The sequence below is a fragment of the Megascapheus bottae genome, chromosome 15 (assembly GCF_031878675.1).
Source record: "Megascapheus bottae isolate mThoBot1 chromosome 15, mThoBot2.hap1, whole genome shotgun sequence".
Taxonomy (NCBI): domain Eukaryota; kingdom Metazoa; phylum Chordata; class Mammalia; order Rodentia; family Geomyidae; genus Megascapheus; species Megascapheus bottae.
In genome coordinates this window covers 26,597,312-26,617,296 of record NC_143523.1, presented here as the reverse complement: position 1 = coordinate 26,617,296, position 19,985 = coordinate 26,597,312, and the positions used below count along the sequence as shown (strand labels likewise).

Here is a 19,985-nt window from a genome sequence, read left to right as displayed (position 1 = left end):
TATACTGTCCACTTAAAAAAATGGTAAAGCAGGCAATGGTAGTGTAGATAAACCAGAAGAAATGATTTGTGAGCTTGAAGTTAGTCTCTGTGAAAATACACAGTTGGAGGAGAGCATTGCAGTATTTTTATATGCTTGTTATAAAAATACTTATTATCCTGAGAAATCATAAGTGGCTAAATGATTATAAAGCTGAGAAACCAGAATTCTGAATAATCTTTTTTTAAAATTTTGCCAGTCCTGGGCCTTGAACACAGGGCCTGGGCACTGTCCTTGGGCTTTCTCAAGACTAGAGCTCTACCACTTGAGCCACAGCACCACTTCTGGCTTTTTTCTATGCATGAGGTACCGAGGAATTGAACCCGGGTGTTCGTGCATGCTAGGCAAGCACTTTAACCACTAGGCAAAACTCCCGGCCCCTGAATAATCTTTTAATACCAAATTTTCCTTAGAGTTAATACCATATTTTTCCTTTAAGTTTTCAAGCACAATGGGGACATTTTAACAACTTAAAGAAAAGCTTTATATAACTGAACTTCATCCCAGTGCAATTAAACCATACAACCTTCAGGGTGAGTCCTCAAATAAAAGACAACAAAGGTAAAAAGTATCTTATCACTATCATTGGGACAAAGTCCACTTGAAAGTGAGATTTAAGTGTGTATAGCTGACTGGTCACTTATGTATCAACAGCTCACAGGCACATTAGCAAGAAGCAGTTTTAAAGCTCGCCTTCGCAAGCTCACAGTTGTCTCCGCAAGAAGAGAACGAATCAATGGATGCAGTCGTGGTCCTGGTGCTGGGTCTTTCCTTCCTGTTTCTCCTTTCACTCTGGAGACAGAGCTCTGGGAAAGGGAGGCTCCCTCCTGGTCCCACTCCCCTCCCAATTATAGGAAATATCCTGCAAATAGATGTTAAGAACATCAGCAAATCCTTGGCAAATGTGAGTATGTTTGGGGCTCTTGTACTGGAATGAAAAGGGAAATGAAAACTGGGTGCTGGTGGCTCACATCTATAACCCTAGCTACTCAGGAGGCTGAGATCTGAGGATTATAGTTCAAAGCTAGCCCAGGCAAGAAACTCTGTGAGACTCTTATCATTGATAAATTACTCAGAAAAAGCTGGAAGTGGTGCTGTGATTCAAGGAGTAGCATGCTAGTCTTCAATAAAAGAATCTCAAGGACAGCTCCTCAGGATAGCTCCACTTCTAGCTTTTTGGTGGGTTAATTAGAGATGAGGCTCTCAATGACTTTCCTAGCCTGGATGGCTTTGAATTGCAATTCTCAGATCTCCGCCATTCAGGTGTAAGCCCGCAGCACCAGACTTACTTTATATTTATTTATTTTTTTATGTTGAAATGGGATCTCTTGAACTTTTCACCTGGGCTTGCTTTGAATTACATTATCTCAATCTTCATTTCCTGAACACTTAAGATTACAGGCATGAGTCATGTAGGTAGCTAAATACAGGTTTCTAGTGCTCATCACACCGCCCTTGAGCCAGCGTCTGCATGGAAAGAGCTTTATAGGTACTCCTGAAGCAGTTGTCTATGTATTAATGTTAAGAGGTATGGGGAGATGATCAATGGCATACACTGAAGACACTGGATAAGCATGGTTCAAATTCGGATCTTCTATGTGTGAACTGTGGGATTCTTAAAAAAAGTGGTTTAAAATGCCTGGCCTGTGGTTCTCTTCTTTGTAAAACAAGTCCACCATACAAGTCAAATGTACTCATTCATTTAAGAATAAATTGAAATCGGTTCACTAACCACCTGAGCCATTGCCTGGCACATTTCGGCCATGTGACAATTGTAGCCATGACAGGTATGGATACATTTCAGAAACTCTTGAGGCATTGGTAGAATAAAGTTTTCAAACATAATCATCATATTTATAAGAATTGATGATGGCATAAGGAGGAAATACCAGCAACTTCTGCTAATTTTTGAATCTATTTTCCATTTTCCAGTTCTCAAAAGCCTATGGCCCGGTGTTCACTCTGTATTTGGGCATGAAGCCCACTGTGGTGTTGTATGGGTATGAAGCAGTGAAGGAAGCCCTGATTGACCATGGGGACACGTTTGCTGGACGAGGAAGTGTCCCCGTGCCTGATAAGGTTAATAAAGGCCTTGGTAAGTGCGCACAAGTGTGTCAGGCAGTTGTCACTGGGAGAAGGAAAATGAAACACAGGCTGGAACTGCAACTCAGGCAGAGCTAGGCCATCTGAATGGCTGAGATATGACAGCATCCTCCTTTTCGTGTGTGATCTTCTTCCATGTTCCTATATACTGCTTCTTTTAGGAGTTGTTTTCAGCAATGGAGAGTCATGGAAAGAGATGCGACGTTTCTCCATTATGACCCTCAGGAATTTGGGGATGGGAAAGAGGACTATGGAGGACCGAGTTCAAGAAGAAGCGCTCTGCCTTGTAGAGGAGTTGAGAAAAACCAATGGTTGGTGTTAATTCCCTCTATTGATTTCAACACACTGTGGTCTTCTTATGTAAGATCCTGGGGAGCAGTTCCAGGGTGGCTGGATCTTTCTCCTGGGCTTGTGTCTGTGGGTTCCAATGTAGACTAGGGATGATTGAAATAGAGAGCCAAGGAAGTTTGTATGTCTGTACCGAGTGTACAGGCATATCTAATGTGGGTGCAAAGGAATCTTTTAATGTCTTTCAGATACCAAGTTAGTTTCTTTTGTTTTCAAATAAGAAATATGGATGTTTTGTGTTTATTTTCTGATGAGCAAGGGAGTATTGTTTTCTCTTTAGTCTAAACAAGGATAATAGATAATTTACTCCACATAAACTAGAGAATATCGAATAGGGTGGCCATGATTCCACCACATTGGTTTTGTTTCTGTTTTTTGCACCAGTCCTGGGGCTTGAACTCAGTGCCTTCTTTTCATTTCCTTCCTTTGTTTTCTTTCTTTCTCTCCCTCCTACTTTCTCCCTTCCTCACTCTTTTCCTCCCTCCCTCCCCTCCTCCTTCCTTCCTTCTTTCCTCCCTTCCTCTCTCTTCCTCTTTCTCTCTTTCTCTTTCCTTTTTTTCTGTTCTCTCTTTTTCTTCCTCTCTTCCTCTCTTTCTTGCTCTCTATTTCTTTTTCTCTTTCTCTCTCTTTCCTTCTTTTCCTTCCCTCCCTCTCCCTTCCCCTCCCCTCCCCTCCTCCTCCTCCTCCTCTCTCTTTTCTTTCTTTTTTCCTTTCTTTCTGCTTAATACACTTGAACCACAGCTCCACTTCCAGTGTTTCCGTGGTTAATTGGAGAGAAGAGTCTCAGGGACTTTCCTGACTGGCTTCAAACTACAATCCTCAGGCCTCAGCCTCCTGAGTAGCTAAGATTACTACCACGCTCCAATAGAGCAGGAATGACGTGGTATCCATCTTCATTTAATTAGACAATCTTTGTTTAACCCATTTATACACATATTTCAGAGTTTCTTTTACCCTTATAAATACAGATCTGGCAGAAACTCAGCTATGCACTATTTCTGTGACTTGGCTGTATCTCAGTAAAATAAGTTACCCGTGTAAGATGCCATTACTTGCCATATACAAATGTAAATTGGGAACTTGTTACTTATAAAATTTATGGGTCATTTGATTACAGCAATATCAGTATGGAGATATTCACAAAAATAACATCTTTAACTAACTTAATTCATGTAATTATAAAAAAATAAACTTGGTACATGTAATGGGTAGATGTTAGAATTTATTAAAATGTAGTAATCTGGTTTTGTATAGCTAATACAGTATCCTGTTATCCATAGAGTTTCAATTGCCAAATTAAATTTAGAATTTGATTAGAAAAGGTGGAAACTTCTATTTTCTAAGGAAGGATTTTTTTCCCCAATCCTGGGGCTTGAACTCAGGACCTGGGGCACTGTCCTTGGGCTTCCTCAAGGCTAGTGCTCTGCCACATGAGTCATAGCATTACTTCCGGCTTTTTCTGTGTATATGGTACCAAGGAATCAAACCTAGGGCTTCATGCATGCTAGGCGAGCACTCTACCACTAGGCTATGCTCCTGGCCCCTAGAAAAGGAATTTTTTAAGAGAGTAAAATGAGAAATAAAAAAATACTTTTCAACTCTCTGTTTTTACTTGCCTTAGTTATGATTTATATCTAAATAAAAATTATCTTTATCTTTTTTTTTTGCCAGTCCTGGGCCTTGAACTCTGGGCCTGGGCACTGTGCTTGGGCTTTCTCAAGGCTAGAGCTCTATCACTAGAGCCACAGTACCACTTCTGTTTTTTTTCTATGTATGCGGAACTGAGGAATCTAACCTGGGTCTTCTTGCATGCTAGGCAAGCACTCTACCACTAGGACAAATTCATAGCCCTCACTTTATCTTTTAGATAATTAAAATCTACCTTATATTTGTTTATTCAATTGTTTATCCAATTTATTTATTCAACTATTTATTATGAATAAAAAGTTTCTTGTTCCTCACAATTTTCTCACTCCCTATGTAGTACTATATTTTCTATAGGATTTGAAAGTAGATGTGATTCTACCCTGAGCTAATTAAATTATTGGAATTAAAAAATCTTTTTCTCCCCCAAACCATAGACAGATAGGATTAAAAGTGAGTAAATAAAGACAATAGGTACACACTGAGCATATTAAATTTCATCATTGAACTAGATTATGATGACCAATGTAAGTTTGAGATAATAGCATTGTGTTTGCAGTTATCTCTTTTACATGATTCACATTCCTTCAGGTCTACGCCCAAGAGTGCTATGGTAATGTCATAAGATAGGTCTGTATTTCATTTTTCAGAAACTTCCATACTGAATTCCATAGTGGTTGCACTAGTTAGATTCCTACTAAGAGTGTGTGAGGGTTCCTTGTCTTCCCACATTCTCACATTTGTTGTTGTTTGTTTTCTTGATGATATGGAAACTTAGAGTAGTTCAGTTTTACATTTCCTTTATGGCAAAAGATGTCAACTGTTTACATATATTTTAGCCATTTATACTCTTATACTTCTGGAACTTCCTTGTTCTTTTCATCTGCCCCTTTCTAAGTTAGATTAACTTCTTTTGTTGTCTATTTTGTTGAGTCTTTGTATCATTTGGATGTTAATCATTTATCTGTAGAACAGCTGGTAAAGATTTTCTCCTATTCTGTCTGTTGACTCTGGTAACTATTTATATTTATTTATTTATTTATTGTGAGTCATGGGACTTGAACTTGCCTGGGCGCTGTCCTTGAGCTTTTCAGCTCAAGGCTATTGCCCTACTCCTGGGTCTGCACATTGTCCCTGAGCTCTTCAGCTCAAGGCCTCCACCCTACCCTTGAGCCAAGCCCCACTTCCCATTTTCTAGAGGTTAATTAGAGATAAGAGTCTCAGGTCCTTTTTTCCCTGGGCTGGCTTTAACCTTGATCCTCAGATTTCAGCCTCCTGAATAGCTAGGATTACAGCCATGAGCCACCATGCCCAGCTAACTATTTCTTTTAAGGTACAGACTTTTAAATTTGATTTAATCTCATTCTTTTTAGTTCTTATTTCCTGAGCAAGTGGAGTCTTATTCAGAAAAGAATTATCTCTTTCTATATCCAGAATTTTCCCTATGTTTTCCTGTAGTAGTTTCAAATTTTCAGATCTTATGTTAAGATGCTTGATCCACTTCAAGTTGATTTTTGTATAGTTTGAGATAAGGATCTAGTTACGTCTTCTGCATGCAAATAACCAGTAATACAACCCACCAAACACTAAAAGGGGATGAGAAAGAGGGTTTTGTGGAATTTAAAAGAGAATGTAAATTTGTTCAAAGCATGCCACACTTATCCATGGGATTACTGCAATGAATTACTCTATTAGAAGTACCACTATTGGAATTACCACTTTAGGCTATAATTTAAAACATTATTTTGTAGGCTCGCCCTGTGACCCCACCTTCATTCTGGGCTGTGCTCCCTGCAATGTGATCTGCTCCATTATTTTCCAGAATCGTTTTGATTATAAAGATCAGGATTTTCTCAATTTGATGGACAATTTAAATGAAAATGTCAAAATTCTGAGCTCCCCATGGATGCAGGTGAGGCTGAACCTTTTCTTCCTCGGAAAACTCTTATAAAGTTTATTTCATCGAAGTCCAAAATTCCATAGGTAGCAAACTGTGAACTGAATGTTTGCACAACTTGGTGCTGACTAGGTGAGAATTGGGAAAAGATGTCTGAACTCATCACTTTATATCAGTAAAGCAAAGGCTTCACCATTGGGCTGACTTTCAAACATAGGCTTTCTCATAAAATCCCAGAGTATTTTCCTGTAAATCATCATGGTCAAAACTCAGAAGAAGCTGGGCACTGGTGGCTCTCCTGTGATCCTACCTACTCAGGAGGCTGAGGATCACGGTTCAAAGCCAGCCAGGGCGTGAAAGTCCATGAGACTCTTATCTCCAATTAACTACCATAAAACTGGAAGTGGTGTTGTGGCTTAAGTAGCAGAGCATTAGCCTTGAGCTGAAGAGCTCAGGGACAGTGCCCAAGCCCATAGTCAAGACCCACAACCGAAACAACAACAACAATAAAACTCAACAGATACTCAAGTGGTTCAGTGCATATCCAGGTCCCTTTGTTGTCCAGTCACCACTTGTTTGCCTTTGCCTTGTAAGAAACTCCTCTACCACTGAGCTATAGAGCGTTATTATATATCTATAATAACTGGTGGTCCATATTTTATTCATATTTATAGTCATAATTCCCAGCCAAGGATTGTGACATGATACATATATCTCCCATCATGCTTAAAAATTAATATATTTTATTTTGCAGGTCTGCAATATTTTCCCTATTCTCATTGATTATCTACCAGGAAGTCATAACAAATTATATAATAATTTCAATTTTTTAAAAAATTATTTTTTTGAAAAAGTAAAAGAACACCAAGAATCACTAGATGTTAATTGTCCACGAGATTTTATTGATTATTTCCTGGTCAAAATGGAGCAGGTAACAATGTTAACATAAGAACATAACTTATTTGATTATTTTGTAGTTTTATGACTATTTTGGTACTTACTGATGCTGAAGCAGCTAGGTTAACAGTGGTTGATAAGTACTCTGGGTGTCTGTTCTATTGAATTTCAGTTACATTCTGTTCAGATCACAGATGATATGTTGAACAATTTTGATATTTTAAGGTATATTGAAGCCAGGCACTGGTGGCTCATGCCTGTAATCCTACCTACTCAGGAGGCTCAGAACTAAGGAATGTGATTTAAAGCCAGTCTGGCCATGAAAGACTGTGAGACTCATCTCCAATGAACCACCAGAAAACCAGAAGTGGTGCTGTGGCTCAAATGGTAGAATGCTAACCTTGAGCTGAAAAACTCATGGGACGGGACCCCAGGCCCAGAGTTCAAGCCCCATGAATGATCAAAAAAATTTATTGAGCTTTTTAAATAGCCTAATATGCAGTCTATCCTGGAGGCAGTTCTCTGGGCACTTAAGATTGTATAATCTGCCATTGGTGAGTGAAGTGTTTTCTTGTAAGTGAGGTGTTCTGTATATGTGTTAGGAATAGTCAGTGTCTATTGTTTATATATATATGTGTATATTAAAAATACATATATGGATTATTTTCCATATGGTTAGTTTATGAGGCCATTGCTTTAGAGTAATTTTAAACTTGAGTTAGATTTTTAAGAGAAATTTCAACTTAATGACCTCAGTCACATGAAGTTGAAATGACCTAAGCAACTTCTGTTCCCATTTGGACTGCAACATTACTGTCTCGTTCTATTTTGTGATCCATTCTCTTTACATTATCGCCTCTGTGTTACGCTGCCATATTAGTTTTTTTTTAAATGTTCATACTAATAATGTTTCTGCAGGCAACATTGAGCCTACCTGAGTTTTTTGTTTGTTTGTTTTGAGTAAGAATATTGTAACAAACTCAGGCTGAAACCATTTACGTGATACAGTCTTCATTTCTTTGGAGTATGTTCCATGTGCTGCTGAGAAAAGAATGTATAAAATTTCATTGTTGGATGGAAGACTCTGTGTATATCTGTTAAGCCCAGCTGGGCTATGGTGTCATTCAAGTTGGTGGTGTCTTTGCTTATCTTTTGTTGAGTTGACCTGTCATTTGGTGAGAGTGGTGTATTGAGGTCTCCCACTATGATTGTGTTTGAGTCTATCTTGTTCTGTAATTCTAAAAGGGTTTGTTTGACGAATTTGGGTGCTCCCTCTTGGCTCCATTTTTATGAAAATATCTGTTCTACTCACTCCTTCACAATTCTGTTTAGATAAGAAGAGGTACTTGCATACAACATAATATATTTACTTACTGGTTTATAAGCTTAGTGCTAGTTTCTATGTAAGAAGGAAAATATGCAATCTTTTTCTGTCTGGGCCTGACTTACTTTGCTTAACATAATTTTTTTCTAGGCCTTCCTATTTCTTTGCAAATGGCACAATATTATTCTTTCTAATGGACAAGTAAAAATCCATTGTATATATATATATATATATATATATATTTATGTGTGCATATATATGTATATGTGCCTCACATATATGTGTATATGTACATATGTATGTATATAGATGCCCCATTTTCTTGATCCATTCATCCACTGAAAGGTATGTGGACTGATTCCAGACCTTGGCTATGGTGAATATTGCTGAAATGGTTGTGCTGGTGGCTTTATTGTATCCTGGTTTGCAATCTTGTGGACAAATGCCTATGAGTGGAATTGTTTGATCATAGGTCATTCTATATTTAGTTTTTGGAGAAACCTCCATACTCCTTTCCAGAATGTTTGAACAAGTTTATATTCTCACCAGCATTGTAGGGTTCCCTTCTGGGCACATCCTCACCAGTATCTGTTATTGTTTGTTTCTTGATAATACCCATTCTAACTGGAGTGAAGTGGAAAATCAATGTTGTTTTGATTTGCATTTCCTTTATGGCCAGTGATGTTGAATACTTCTTCATATATCTATTGGCCATTTTTTGCCAGTCCTAGGGCTTGAACTCAGGGCCTGAGCACTGTCGTTGGGCTTCTCAAGGTTAGAGCTCTATTATTTGAGCTTACAGAACCACTTCTGGCTTTTTCTATGTATGTGGTACCGAGGACTTGTACCCTAGTGTTTGCACATGTTAGGCAAGCACTCTATACTAGGCCAAACTTTGGCCCTCTATTGTCACCATTTTTACTTCTTCTAAGAAGAGTTTCTTTAGCTTGTTTGCCCATTTTCTAATTGGGTTGTATAAATGAATAAACAAATATACTAGTTGTTATTCAAGTGTACATAAAAGTATAAAATCAAAGGGAGAACTCAAATAGTGTAGTTCATTAGAAAGCTAAAGTCAGAATTCAATGAAATGAACATCAGGGGATGAGTCTTTTAAAGGAGTGGTGTTAGGGTCAGACATGGGGAGATGGGCAGATGAATGAAGAGGAGAGGGGAGGATAATTCAGTCAAAAATTCAATATATAAAGTGGGTGACATCGATCAAGATCCACTGTACTCATAAATTGCTTTGTTAAGGGCCAGGAGTTTGGCCTAGTGGTAGAGTACTTGCCTAACATGCATAAAGGCCTGGGTTCGATTCCTCAGTACCACATGCATAGAAAAAAGCTGGCAGTGGTGTTGAGGCTCAAGTGGTAGAACTCTAGCCTTGAGAAAGTCCAAGCCCAGGACTGGTAAAAAAAAATTGTTTTGTTAAGTGACAACTTTTTATACAACTACTTAAAGATAAAGATATTTTAAAAAAGAAGAGAGGAGGCAGCAATAGACTTTGGTTTCTATTCTATCTTAGAAAAGAGATTTTGCTTTTCTGACACTCACCTAGCTATAAAGTCACATGAATGATGTTTTAGGTAATCAGGAAATGAAAAAAATCATCTGATCTGTAGTCTCTTCCATATCAAACAGTAGCTTCTTCTGATGCTGCACTCCTAAGGTCTGTGTTTTGTGAACCTTATAGCATTGTGAGTTAGTTTGGATTACTATTTGCCAGGTCTTGATAAGTCAACTATTTTTTAGGAAAAACACAATCCGCAGTCGCAGTTTACTTATGAAAACTTGATATTCACGGCATCTGATCTGTTTGGTGCTGGGACAGAGACAACCAGCACAACACTGAAATATGCTCTGCTGCTCCTGATGAAGCATCCCCATGTCACAGGTAGGACCATGGATGGAGAGTTAAGTGAATTCTATCTAGACAGGTGCTGGGAAGATACTATAGTGCCTTTCGTCTCTTTTGTCTTAGAGAAGCTTCATTATTTAATCTTACATGCCACTTGTTTCCCATCTGTCCATATTTAAGGAGTGGATTGAAATAGGATATGTTTGCCTAAAATAGAGGAAGTAGAATGAGGAAAGTGAAGACGGCATGATAGAGAGGAAAAGGCAGTGAAACTATTGTACTGCAACCAGAATTGCATTGACATGACAAATCCATCCTTTTTCCCCCCTCTCATTCCCTATTTCTCACTTGTATCTAACAAGCTAAAGTGAAGGAAGAGATTGACTGTGTGGTTGGCCAGCACCGGAGCCCCTCCATGCAGGACAGGAGTTGCATGCCCTACACGGATGCAGTGCTTCATGAGATCCAGAGATACATTGACCTTCTTCCCACCAGCTTGCCCCATGCAGTGACCTCTGACATTAAGTTCAGAAATTACCTCATTCCCAAGGTGAGCGTTCTCCTTTCTTTCTGCATCTCAGTGGTCTTGCTTTCTCCTGATATATAGTCAGATTCAAATGTTCAATTTACCCACCATGAGAGAAATGCGAAATTTTTACTTACTGAAGCCCAATTGACTTTGTGTTGTTTTAAAGACAGCCAGGATCCAAGAAGAAGGCTTAGCAGTCAATCAATTAGGAAGCTAAATCTTCCCAGGCCCCCAAATCTAAGCACATTTAAAGAGGTCTATCAGTAACAGTGCTTTAGCGATATTTAATGGTGCTTGTACAATGGTCTCATCCAGTTGAGCTTTCTGCAATGATGTTGTTGCACCTTGTGTGTTTTGGTCCCATCAGAAGAAAATTTGCCATCATCTTTCAAATTTTTTTCTTTGTATTTTCCTAGTAATTTTGTTGCATTCACCATTTTTTCATCAGTCCTGGGGCTTGGACTCAGGGCCTGAGCAGTGTCTTTGGGCTTTCTCAAGGCTAGCATTCTCCCACTTGAGCCACAGCACCACTTCTGGCCTTTTCTGTGTGATACCGAGGAGTCGAACCCAGGGCTTCATGCATGCTAGGTTTTGCATTTGCTCTTAAATTAATATTAATAACTATTTTCAGGTTAAAGGCTACTTCTAGTATAGGGTATGAGTCAGGCTTCCTATGTTTCCTATTCTTCTTTATGAATTAGCATTTGCAATTGTTTTGAATTACCTCTTTTATCTCTAAAGAAGCCCTTTCATATATTAATTACAGTCAACAGATGATTTTAAATGAAATTATGGACATAATGTATAATAAATTTAGTCATAGAAGGTTTCCCTCCTCTGTATTAAAACAATCACATGCAGCCAGGCTCAGGGGCTCACATCTGAAATCTGAGCTATTTGGAGGCAGAGAACCGAAGGATCATGGTTCAAGGCCAGTAAGAGAAAAAATGTAAGGAAGACTTCACCTCAACAAGAAAATATTGTGTGTGGTAGGGCACATGTCACCTCAAGTGTACTAGAAGTAATAGGATTGCTGTTCAAGGCTGGCCCTGGGAAGAAATGCAAGCCATATCTAGAGAAATGATAGAAGAAAAAGGGGTTTTGAATGTGATTCAAGGGGTAAAGTGCCTGCCTAGAAGATGTAAGACCCTGAGTTTAGCCCTACTACTGCAAAGAAATCAAAACAAACAACAAACAAAAATCACCAACAAAGACACCTTAAATCTAACTGACATGGTAAAGAACTACTTTATTATCTATCTATCTATCTGTCTGTCTGTCTGTCTGTCTGTCTGTCTGTCTGTCTGTCTGTCTGTCTATCTATCTATCTATCTATTTATCCATCCATCCATCTAGCTTCAATGTTTCAGTATGCATGTGCTAAGAAGAAGGGTTTTTCTAATATAGTAATAACAGTATTTAAACTCAGGAATTCTGATTGGCACAAGGATATTATCAAGCACTCTACCACTAGGTGACACTCTTGGCTACAAGTTTTGAAATTCAGGTTCTATTTAAAGGACAGTTCTATAAGGGTAGTCTATACAGGGTGCCATTTAGGCCTCCAGTAATCAGAAAAAGTTAACTTATCATGGTTGGTTGGTTTTTTCTATGTGATGATCTTATTGAAGAGCTCCAGCTAGACATTTAAAATGTTCTTGAGGCTGGCTAGGTATGATGGTTTTTGAGAAATTAGGTTACAGTTATGCCTTTGCTAAAACAAACATATCCCACATAGCTGTTTTTGTCTGTATTAATCATTTTGAGAGGTGGGCATATATAATCTTATTGATGTCATTATTTGTTATGACAAGTCTTCATGTGTTGAGGTTGTATCTATTTGATATTTTAATTGCAGAGATGCTGCTCTTATACATAATTAATGAAAATATGTGACATAGTGCTTCAATCCTGCTTACTTAATCACTTGCTCATTTTAATTTTTCCTTGTCTTTACTGATGATCCTCACTGAGTCATTTTCAAGTTATGACATTTCTAATTTATCATCCCTTTTGTTTTGTTCAAATTGCCTTAATTCTAATAATTATTACACACACACACACTGTAAATTAAGGCAAATAAAATAGAAGACAATAAAAAAGCTCATTAGTGTTTGTTATATTGGTTTTAGGCCTTACTATCATTCCACAAGAAGACATTGTTAACTATTAGCAAATGCTCATGTGTAAAAGTTCTATGGGGCCACATACCCCAGATATTTAGGTGCAAATATACTCTTCAGCTTGAATCCCTATTCCACATGGAATGATGTGAAACTGAAGTAATGAGTTAAACCTCAGCTGCTAACAGACATCCGGGCCAGAAATTAATGATGAAGAGAAGACATTCAAAAGTTAGGGTAACAGATACTTAGTATTTCAACTGATATCCGAGGACATTTCAGTAAAATGACTGCCACTGGCCTCTAACTAATTTTTGTTTGTTACATGGTTTGTTTGTCAGAATCTGTTGCAGCTTCTGTTTCTTTGGTTTTTCTTTAACACTAAAAGCATTGAACTAGTTGATATGCACTGCATCTCCCAGCTGTATGACTTATATATAATAAGGCTTATTTGTTGTTTCCAGGGCACAACCATAGTAACATCACTGACATCCGTGCTGCAAGATCACAGGGAATTCCCCAACCCAGAGATGTTCGACCCTGGCCATTTTCTAGATGAGAATGGCAACTTTAGGAAAAGTGATTACTTCATACCTTTTTCATCAGGTACATCAGGGGACAAGTATAAACAGTTATGCTTATATTATATGCAAGAAGTGAATATATCCCTTGTTTATTTCCAGGAAAACGAATTTGTGTGGGAGAAGGCCTGGCTCGCATGGAGCTGTTTTTATTCCTAACCACTATTTTACAAAACTTTAAACTGAAACCAGTGGTTGACCCAAAGAACCTGGATATCACCCCAGTTGCCAACGGATTTGCTTCTGTGCCACCTTCATACCAGATCTGTTTCACTACTGTATGAAGGGGAAGAGGTAGTCTGCTTGCTTCAATGCTGGTCTACAATCGGTCTTCTCTCTTCTCTATCGTTCCTTTGACTGTACGCATATTCTTCTGTGGTGTTCAGTACCAGAACTACAAGATTAGAATTGGGGGATATTTCACAGACTGGAGGCCTAGATGTGGACTAATTATTACAAATGAAGGAAACAAAGGAGCCTATTTTTTTTTGGATCTGGCTTACTTCACTTAATAGGATTTTTTCCAAATCTATCCATTTCCTTAAAAATTGAGCAATGGCATTCTTTCTGATTCCATTGTGTAGAAATATCACATCTTCTTGATCCACTCATCTACTGAGGGACATCTGCATTGGTTTCATATCTTAGCTATAGTAAATAATGTTGCAATGAACATGGTTGTGCTAGTAGCTTTAATATGTCTTTGTTTATGGACATTTGGGTAAATGTCCAGGACTGGGATTGCTGGGTCATAGGGGAGCTCTATGTTTACTCTTTGGAGGAATTGCCATACTGCTTTCCAGAGTGGTTGAATGGGTTTACACTCCCTCCAACAGGGTAGTAGCCAGTGTAGTAGTATTCTCTTCTGGCCATATCCCCTCCACCATCAGTTGTTATTAGATTTCTTGATATTGGCCATTCTCATTGGAGTGAGGTGGAATCTCAAATTTTTTTTGATTTACATTTCTTTTCTGGCCAGTGATGTTGAGCATTATTCCATGTGGCTATGGGCCATTGTTATTTCCTATACAGAGAAGTCTCTCTTTAGCTCTTTAGCCCACCTATTAATGGGATGGTTGGTTTTTTTTGAGGATTTGTTTTTGAGAGATTCAATTTTTTTGAGCTGAAGGTATATTTTAGATATGAGACCCTTGTCTGTTGTATGGCTAGTGAATATCTCCTACTCTGTGGGCTTTCTATTGAACTTCCTAGGTATGTCATTTGCCATACAGAAGCTCTGCAGTTTCATGAAGTCTCGTTTGTTCAACCATTCTTTGATTTGTGGTATTCCTGGGCCTTTATTAAGAAAGTTTTGACCAGTGCCAATGGGCCCTAGTGTATTTCCTATTCCTTCCTCTAAAATTTTCAGGGTGTCTGCTTTTTACCTCAAGGTCTTTGATATATTTGGAATTAATTTTCACACCAGACATTTTTCACCTTTATTTTCTGACTTTGTTTCTATGGTTGTATGAGTGACACAGTAACTTACTGCTTTTGTTGCCCTGGAAAATAGGCTCACAAACACTTGGAATTAGTGAAGTCCTAAAGTTATCATACCAAACTTTCCTGACCTCCATTTTACTCAACTACTTCTATAAATATTAACTAAGGTTATGTTTATTTTAGAAGACATTGATGAGGATACATCACAAAATGTTAAAACATAATAAACTTAGTTGACACTAGGGAATGTGCTTTTTCTTTTTATTCCCTTGTTTTATATTCTTTCTGCTTACCCTTCATTGATTGTACATATTGATGGTTTTCAGGTGGAATTTCTCCATGCACACGTACAGCATGTATATTCCTTGATATACTTTTTGTCTCCCCATGCCCTGTCCCTCACACACATGGCGCCCAAAATAATAATCATTATTAACAATTCATTGTCCACCTTTGAAATGAGAACATGCAGTACTTCTCTTTCTGTGCCTGGCTTTCTTTACTTACTTCCATCCATTTTTCCATAAATGACAAGATTTTACTCAACTTTACATCATGCCAATTCCCCACAATCTACATTTTCTTTATCCATACACCTGTTGAAGGACAGCTAGCTTGATTCTATCTTAGATGCTATCAGCAAAATGAGTGTACAAGAGACATTCCTGCTATTCTGCTGTAATTTTATGTGGACAAAGAGTCTAAAATGAGATACCTGGATCTATGACCTAGTTTTAGATTTTTTTTTTAGGTTTTTCATTGTGGGGCATGAAGTCAGGGCCTGGACTCTGTCCTTCACCTCTTTGCTCAAGGCTAGTACTCATCCATTTTGAGTTTCATTTCCACTTTTGGGTTTTGGTTAGTTGGTTGGAGATGAGTGTCACAGAGAATTTTGTTTCTGGGCTGGTCTTGAACTGTGATTCTCAGATATCAGCCTCCTGAATAGTTAGATTTATAAATGTGAGTCCCTGGCACCGAGCTTAGATCTGAAATTTATTAATGCATTTTAATGATATACACACACACACACACACACACACACACATATATAATTTGTGGAGGATCTTCCATAGTGTTCTTAATAATGGTTATAATACATTCTATTTCCATCAACATGTACAAGAAATGCATGTGTTTTTTTTAAAATATTTTTATTGTAATTAATAAAAGGGTTACATGATATTTGCCAGATAGAAGGTGCATTAATTCACATACATTGATACCCTTTCACATGTCTTGGTACCCATTACCCTCCCCACATCCACCACTCACTCCTCGTATTGGTTTTCCCCCTTCCCTATCAAGTTTCATGCATGTGTTTTTTTATGGTTCTTTTTTTTTATTGACTTACATTAGTTATACAGGGGCATAGTGCATTGTTTCATTTCCACATAGGTTTATATCAAATTCTAATCATTCTCACCCCTTCCATCACTTTCACTATTTCTGCTCCGTTTTCCCAAACCAATTAAAAAAGTTTCATTATTCTGTTTTAGGGGGGTGTAGGGTTGGTCGTGGGGCTTGAACTCAGGAGCTGGGTGCTGTCCCTGAGCTCTTCAGCTCAAGGGTAACTCCCTACCAACATTATTCTATTTTTAAGTTACAAATAAATCTATTGAAATAAGGATACTGGGTCTCAGTAACATTGCCTAATTTTTATTGCCATCCTACTGATTTGTGGCTGGTGGGGGCTTTTCACCCAGCTTTGAAAAGACTGGAGTGGTAAAACAAGCTACTCCTTGAATTGCAGAAGTGGCATGCTGTTTAGGTTAGGAAGGTTTGCTACAGAGAATGCTTTCCCTTACATATTCCCTTTTGTTGGGCCTACCCAACAAAACATGGAACTAACCCAAACATGTAGTTCTTTCCTTTAAAAGCTTTGTACAGGGCTGGGAATATGGCTTAGTGATAAACTCCTTGCCTAGCCTGGGTTTGATTCCTCAGTAACACATAAACAGAAAATGCCAGAAGTGGTGCTATGGCTCAAGTGCTAGCCTTGAGCAAAAGATGCTCAGGGTCAGTGCCCAGACCCCGAGTTCAAGCCCCAGGAAAAAAAAGAAAAAGGAAAAGAAAAGCTTTGTACAAGCTGTATTCGGGCTGCAGGCCTTTGGGCGAGAGATAAAGTACCCCTAATCAGCCTCACAAAGTGTGGCTTCTCTGTCACAGTTCAATTTCTGTATACCAGTGACAAGGGTGGCATCTGTGTTCCTTGAAGCCCCTGGGAGACTGCCTATATGAGCCAGTTGCCAAGGGACAGAAGACTGCCAAGGAAAGGCACAGTTTGAGACATTTCTGAGGGCCTGTTGGCTCTCCACCACTCAGACAGCCAGATCATGGCCACAACATTTCTTTGGAGTCATTCAGCAGAATAAGTTTCTGGTTTTCTGATTAGAGTTCATTTTGTGCTGGGGATTGAACGCTCTGGAATGGTTCGGGGTGGGGAGTGCATACTTATTAGTCCTGCCATGAGGCTGTCAAGTGTGGTGATCACACAGATGGTTTTGGGTTCTGCTGAGGTAGGACATCTCAGAATCAAGTCTGTCCAGCTGTCTCTCCTTCTCTAGAGAGTTTTGGGTTCTGCTGAGGTGAGTGATCTCTGCATCAGGCCTACCCATCAGGCTTCAGTGGTTGTGTTTCTGTTTGATCTTAGCCTGTTCTCTTTAGAATTGGTACCAGTTTCTAATGTGCATCCTTGTTTTCTGTTTTTATTTCTTAGACATCTTTGGGGGGTTTGTTAAATTTCTAATGTTCAGTTGGGGTCACAGTTCCCCATAAATTGAGAAGTTTTGCATTGCCTGAATTACTCGAAAGTCTAATGCTTTTTTATTTTTTCTGATAAAATGTATATATTTTTATTTTGTGTAAATAATTTTAATTTTAATAATTTTAATTGTGTTTTATTGTCAGGGAATGTACAAAGTGACTACATTTACATTCGTTAGTTACAACCCCATTAATTGCATCATCTGTGTCATTACAATGTTATTGCTGTTTCTGTGTGGGGAAACTAGGACTACGTGATATCTAGTGCAACTCTCAGCTTCATGATTTATTACTAACCTGGTTTTCCATATTGACATTTGTGCTACATGATAACAAGGAATATCCCAACCCAGAATGTTTGACCCTGGCTACTTTGTAGATAAGAGTTGTAACTTCAAGAGGAGTGACTACTTCATGTCTTTTTCAACAGGTAATCGGCTACTGTTAGTCCACTTGCCTATGTAACACCCAATCCAAATTCCACCCAACAGTCATATTCCCTGGGGCAGATGCAGGCACTTTCTTAATAAGGACCAAGAAACACAACAAATCAAAGAAAGGCTGGATAAGTGGGACTGCATTAAACTGCAGAGCTTTTGTATGGCAAAGGACATAGCTAGAAAATTAATTAGGAAGCCTACAGAATGGGAGAAGATCTTCACTAACCAAACAACGGACAAAGGCCTCATATCTAAAATATATCAACAGCTCAAAAAATTGAATTACTCCCAAACTAATCTCCAAGGAAACAACCATCCCATCAAAAGATGGGGCAAAGACTTAAAGAGAATCTTCTCTGAAGAAGAAATAAGAATGGCCTATACTTGAAATTGGATGGGGGGGGAGGGGGAAACCAAGAGGGGGTGGGGGGGAGGGTAATGGGACCAAGACATGCGGAAGGGTATCAATGTATGTGAATTAATGCACCTTCTATCTGGCAAATATCATGTTACCCTTTTATTAAATACAATAAAAAAAGAAAACAAAAACAAACAAACAAAAAAAGAATGGCCTATAGACACATGAAGCAATGCTCAACATCTCTGGTCATAGAAGAAATGCAAATCAAAACAACTCTAAGATTCCACCTCACTCCAGTTAGAATGGCCAGGATCAAGAAAACTAACAACAGATGCTGGAGGGGATGTGGCCAGGAGGGGTCACTACTACACTGCTGGTGGGAGTGCAAACTCATTCAACCACTATGGAAAGCAGTATGGCAGTTCCTCAAAAGACTAAACATAGAGCTCACCTATGACCCAGCAATTCCACTACTTGGCATTTACCCAACTGTCCAGAAATAAGGACATACTAATTCCACTAGCACAGTTATGTTGATTGCAGCACTATTTACCATAGCAAAGATATGGAACCAACCCAGATGTCCCTCAGTTGATGAGTGGATCAACAAGATGTGGTATTTTACACAATGGAATTCTATGCTGCTGTCAGAAAGAACGACATCTCCCCATTTGTAAGGAAATGGAAAGACTTAGAAAAAATCGTATTAAGTGAAGTAAGCCAGACTCAAAGGAACATAGGCTCAATGGTTTCCCTCATTTGCCATAATCAGTAGAAACCTTGGACTCTTCCAGCAGAGATTTGCAATAGAGCAAAACCTAGATACATAAGGCCATATAGTATGACACTGAATGAAAGGACCTCTAGGATATAGAAACAAAAGCCATATAATGAGTGATTGTTGTCCTTAATGTACTATGTTATCTCTCATCTCTTTTGCTGTCCCTTGATTATCTCATATTGTTACAGTATCTCACTTTGTTATCTGATATATTGGATATATGTGTATTTGGTTATTTGAGATTGGATAGGAAAGGGAGGAAAACAAGATGAGGGTGTGTGTGGGGGGAAATGGGGACCAAGACATGAGAAAGGGTACCAATGTACGTGAAATAATGCACCTTCCATCTGGCTAATGTAATGTAACCCTTCTATTAATTACAATAAAAATATACAAAAAAAAGAATCTCACAGCTTTGTATTGCCCTGGCTAGCTTTGAACCACGATCCTCAGTACTCAGCTTCCTGAGTAGCTAGGATTACAGGCATGAGCCACTGAGCCCTGCTCCAAAAAGATGGTTTTAAATTTAGAATACTTGATGCCAACAGTTGTTCGTATCTTTGTAAGAGGAAATGTTCATGTGGTAAGAAGAAAAGTTCAGCAGAAAGAGAAGCACAGAAGGGACATCTATTTCTCCAGACATAAACATGTGCTATGTTCCCATGGAAACTACTCAGCTTGTTTCATTGAAAATGAGGTGGTGTGATTCTTTTTGCATTTAAAGATATTTGGTTCAGGCTGGAGGTTCCTATTTATTTCTTTTGAGAAATTGTGTTTACCAGAATCTGGGATGACTAAAACTGTACAGGTTATAAATTCAGACTTGTCTAACCTCCATATTAATTATTAAC

At 38.5% G+C, this 19,985-nt stretch overlaps 1 protein-coding gene across 1 annotated transcript; it reads left to right on the top strand.

Moving 5' to 3' along the window:
- The first annotated feature begins 772 nt into the window (after nt 1–772).
- LOC150054045 (cytochrome P450 2C26-like) lies at nt 773–18,088 on the top strand. The gene is made up of 10 exons (XM_090346922.1): nt 773–943; nt 1,972–2,134; nt 2,304–2,453; nt 5,886–6,046; nt 6,786–6,962; nt 10,008–10,149; nt 10,476–10,663; nt 13,230–13,371; nt 13,449–13,640; nt 17,983–18,088. The coding sequence occupies exons 1-9, from the start codon at nt 776–778 to the stop codon at nt 13,628–13,630; spliced, it is 1,473 nt and encodes a 490-aa protein (XP_090203048.1). The 5' UTR covers nt 773–775; the 3' UTR covers nt 13,631–13,640; nt 17,983–18,088.
- The last annotated feature ends 1,897 nt before the right edge of the window (nt 18,089–19,985 follow it).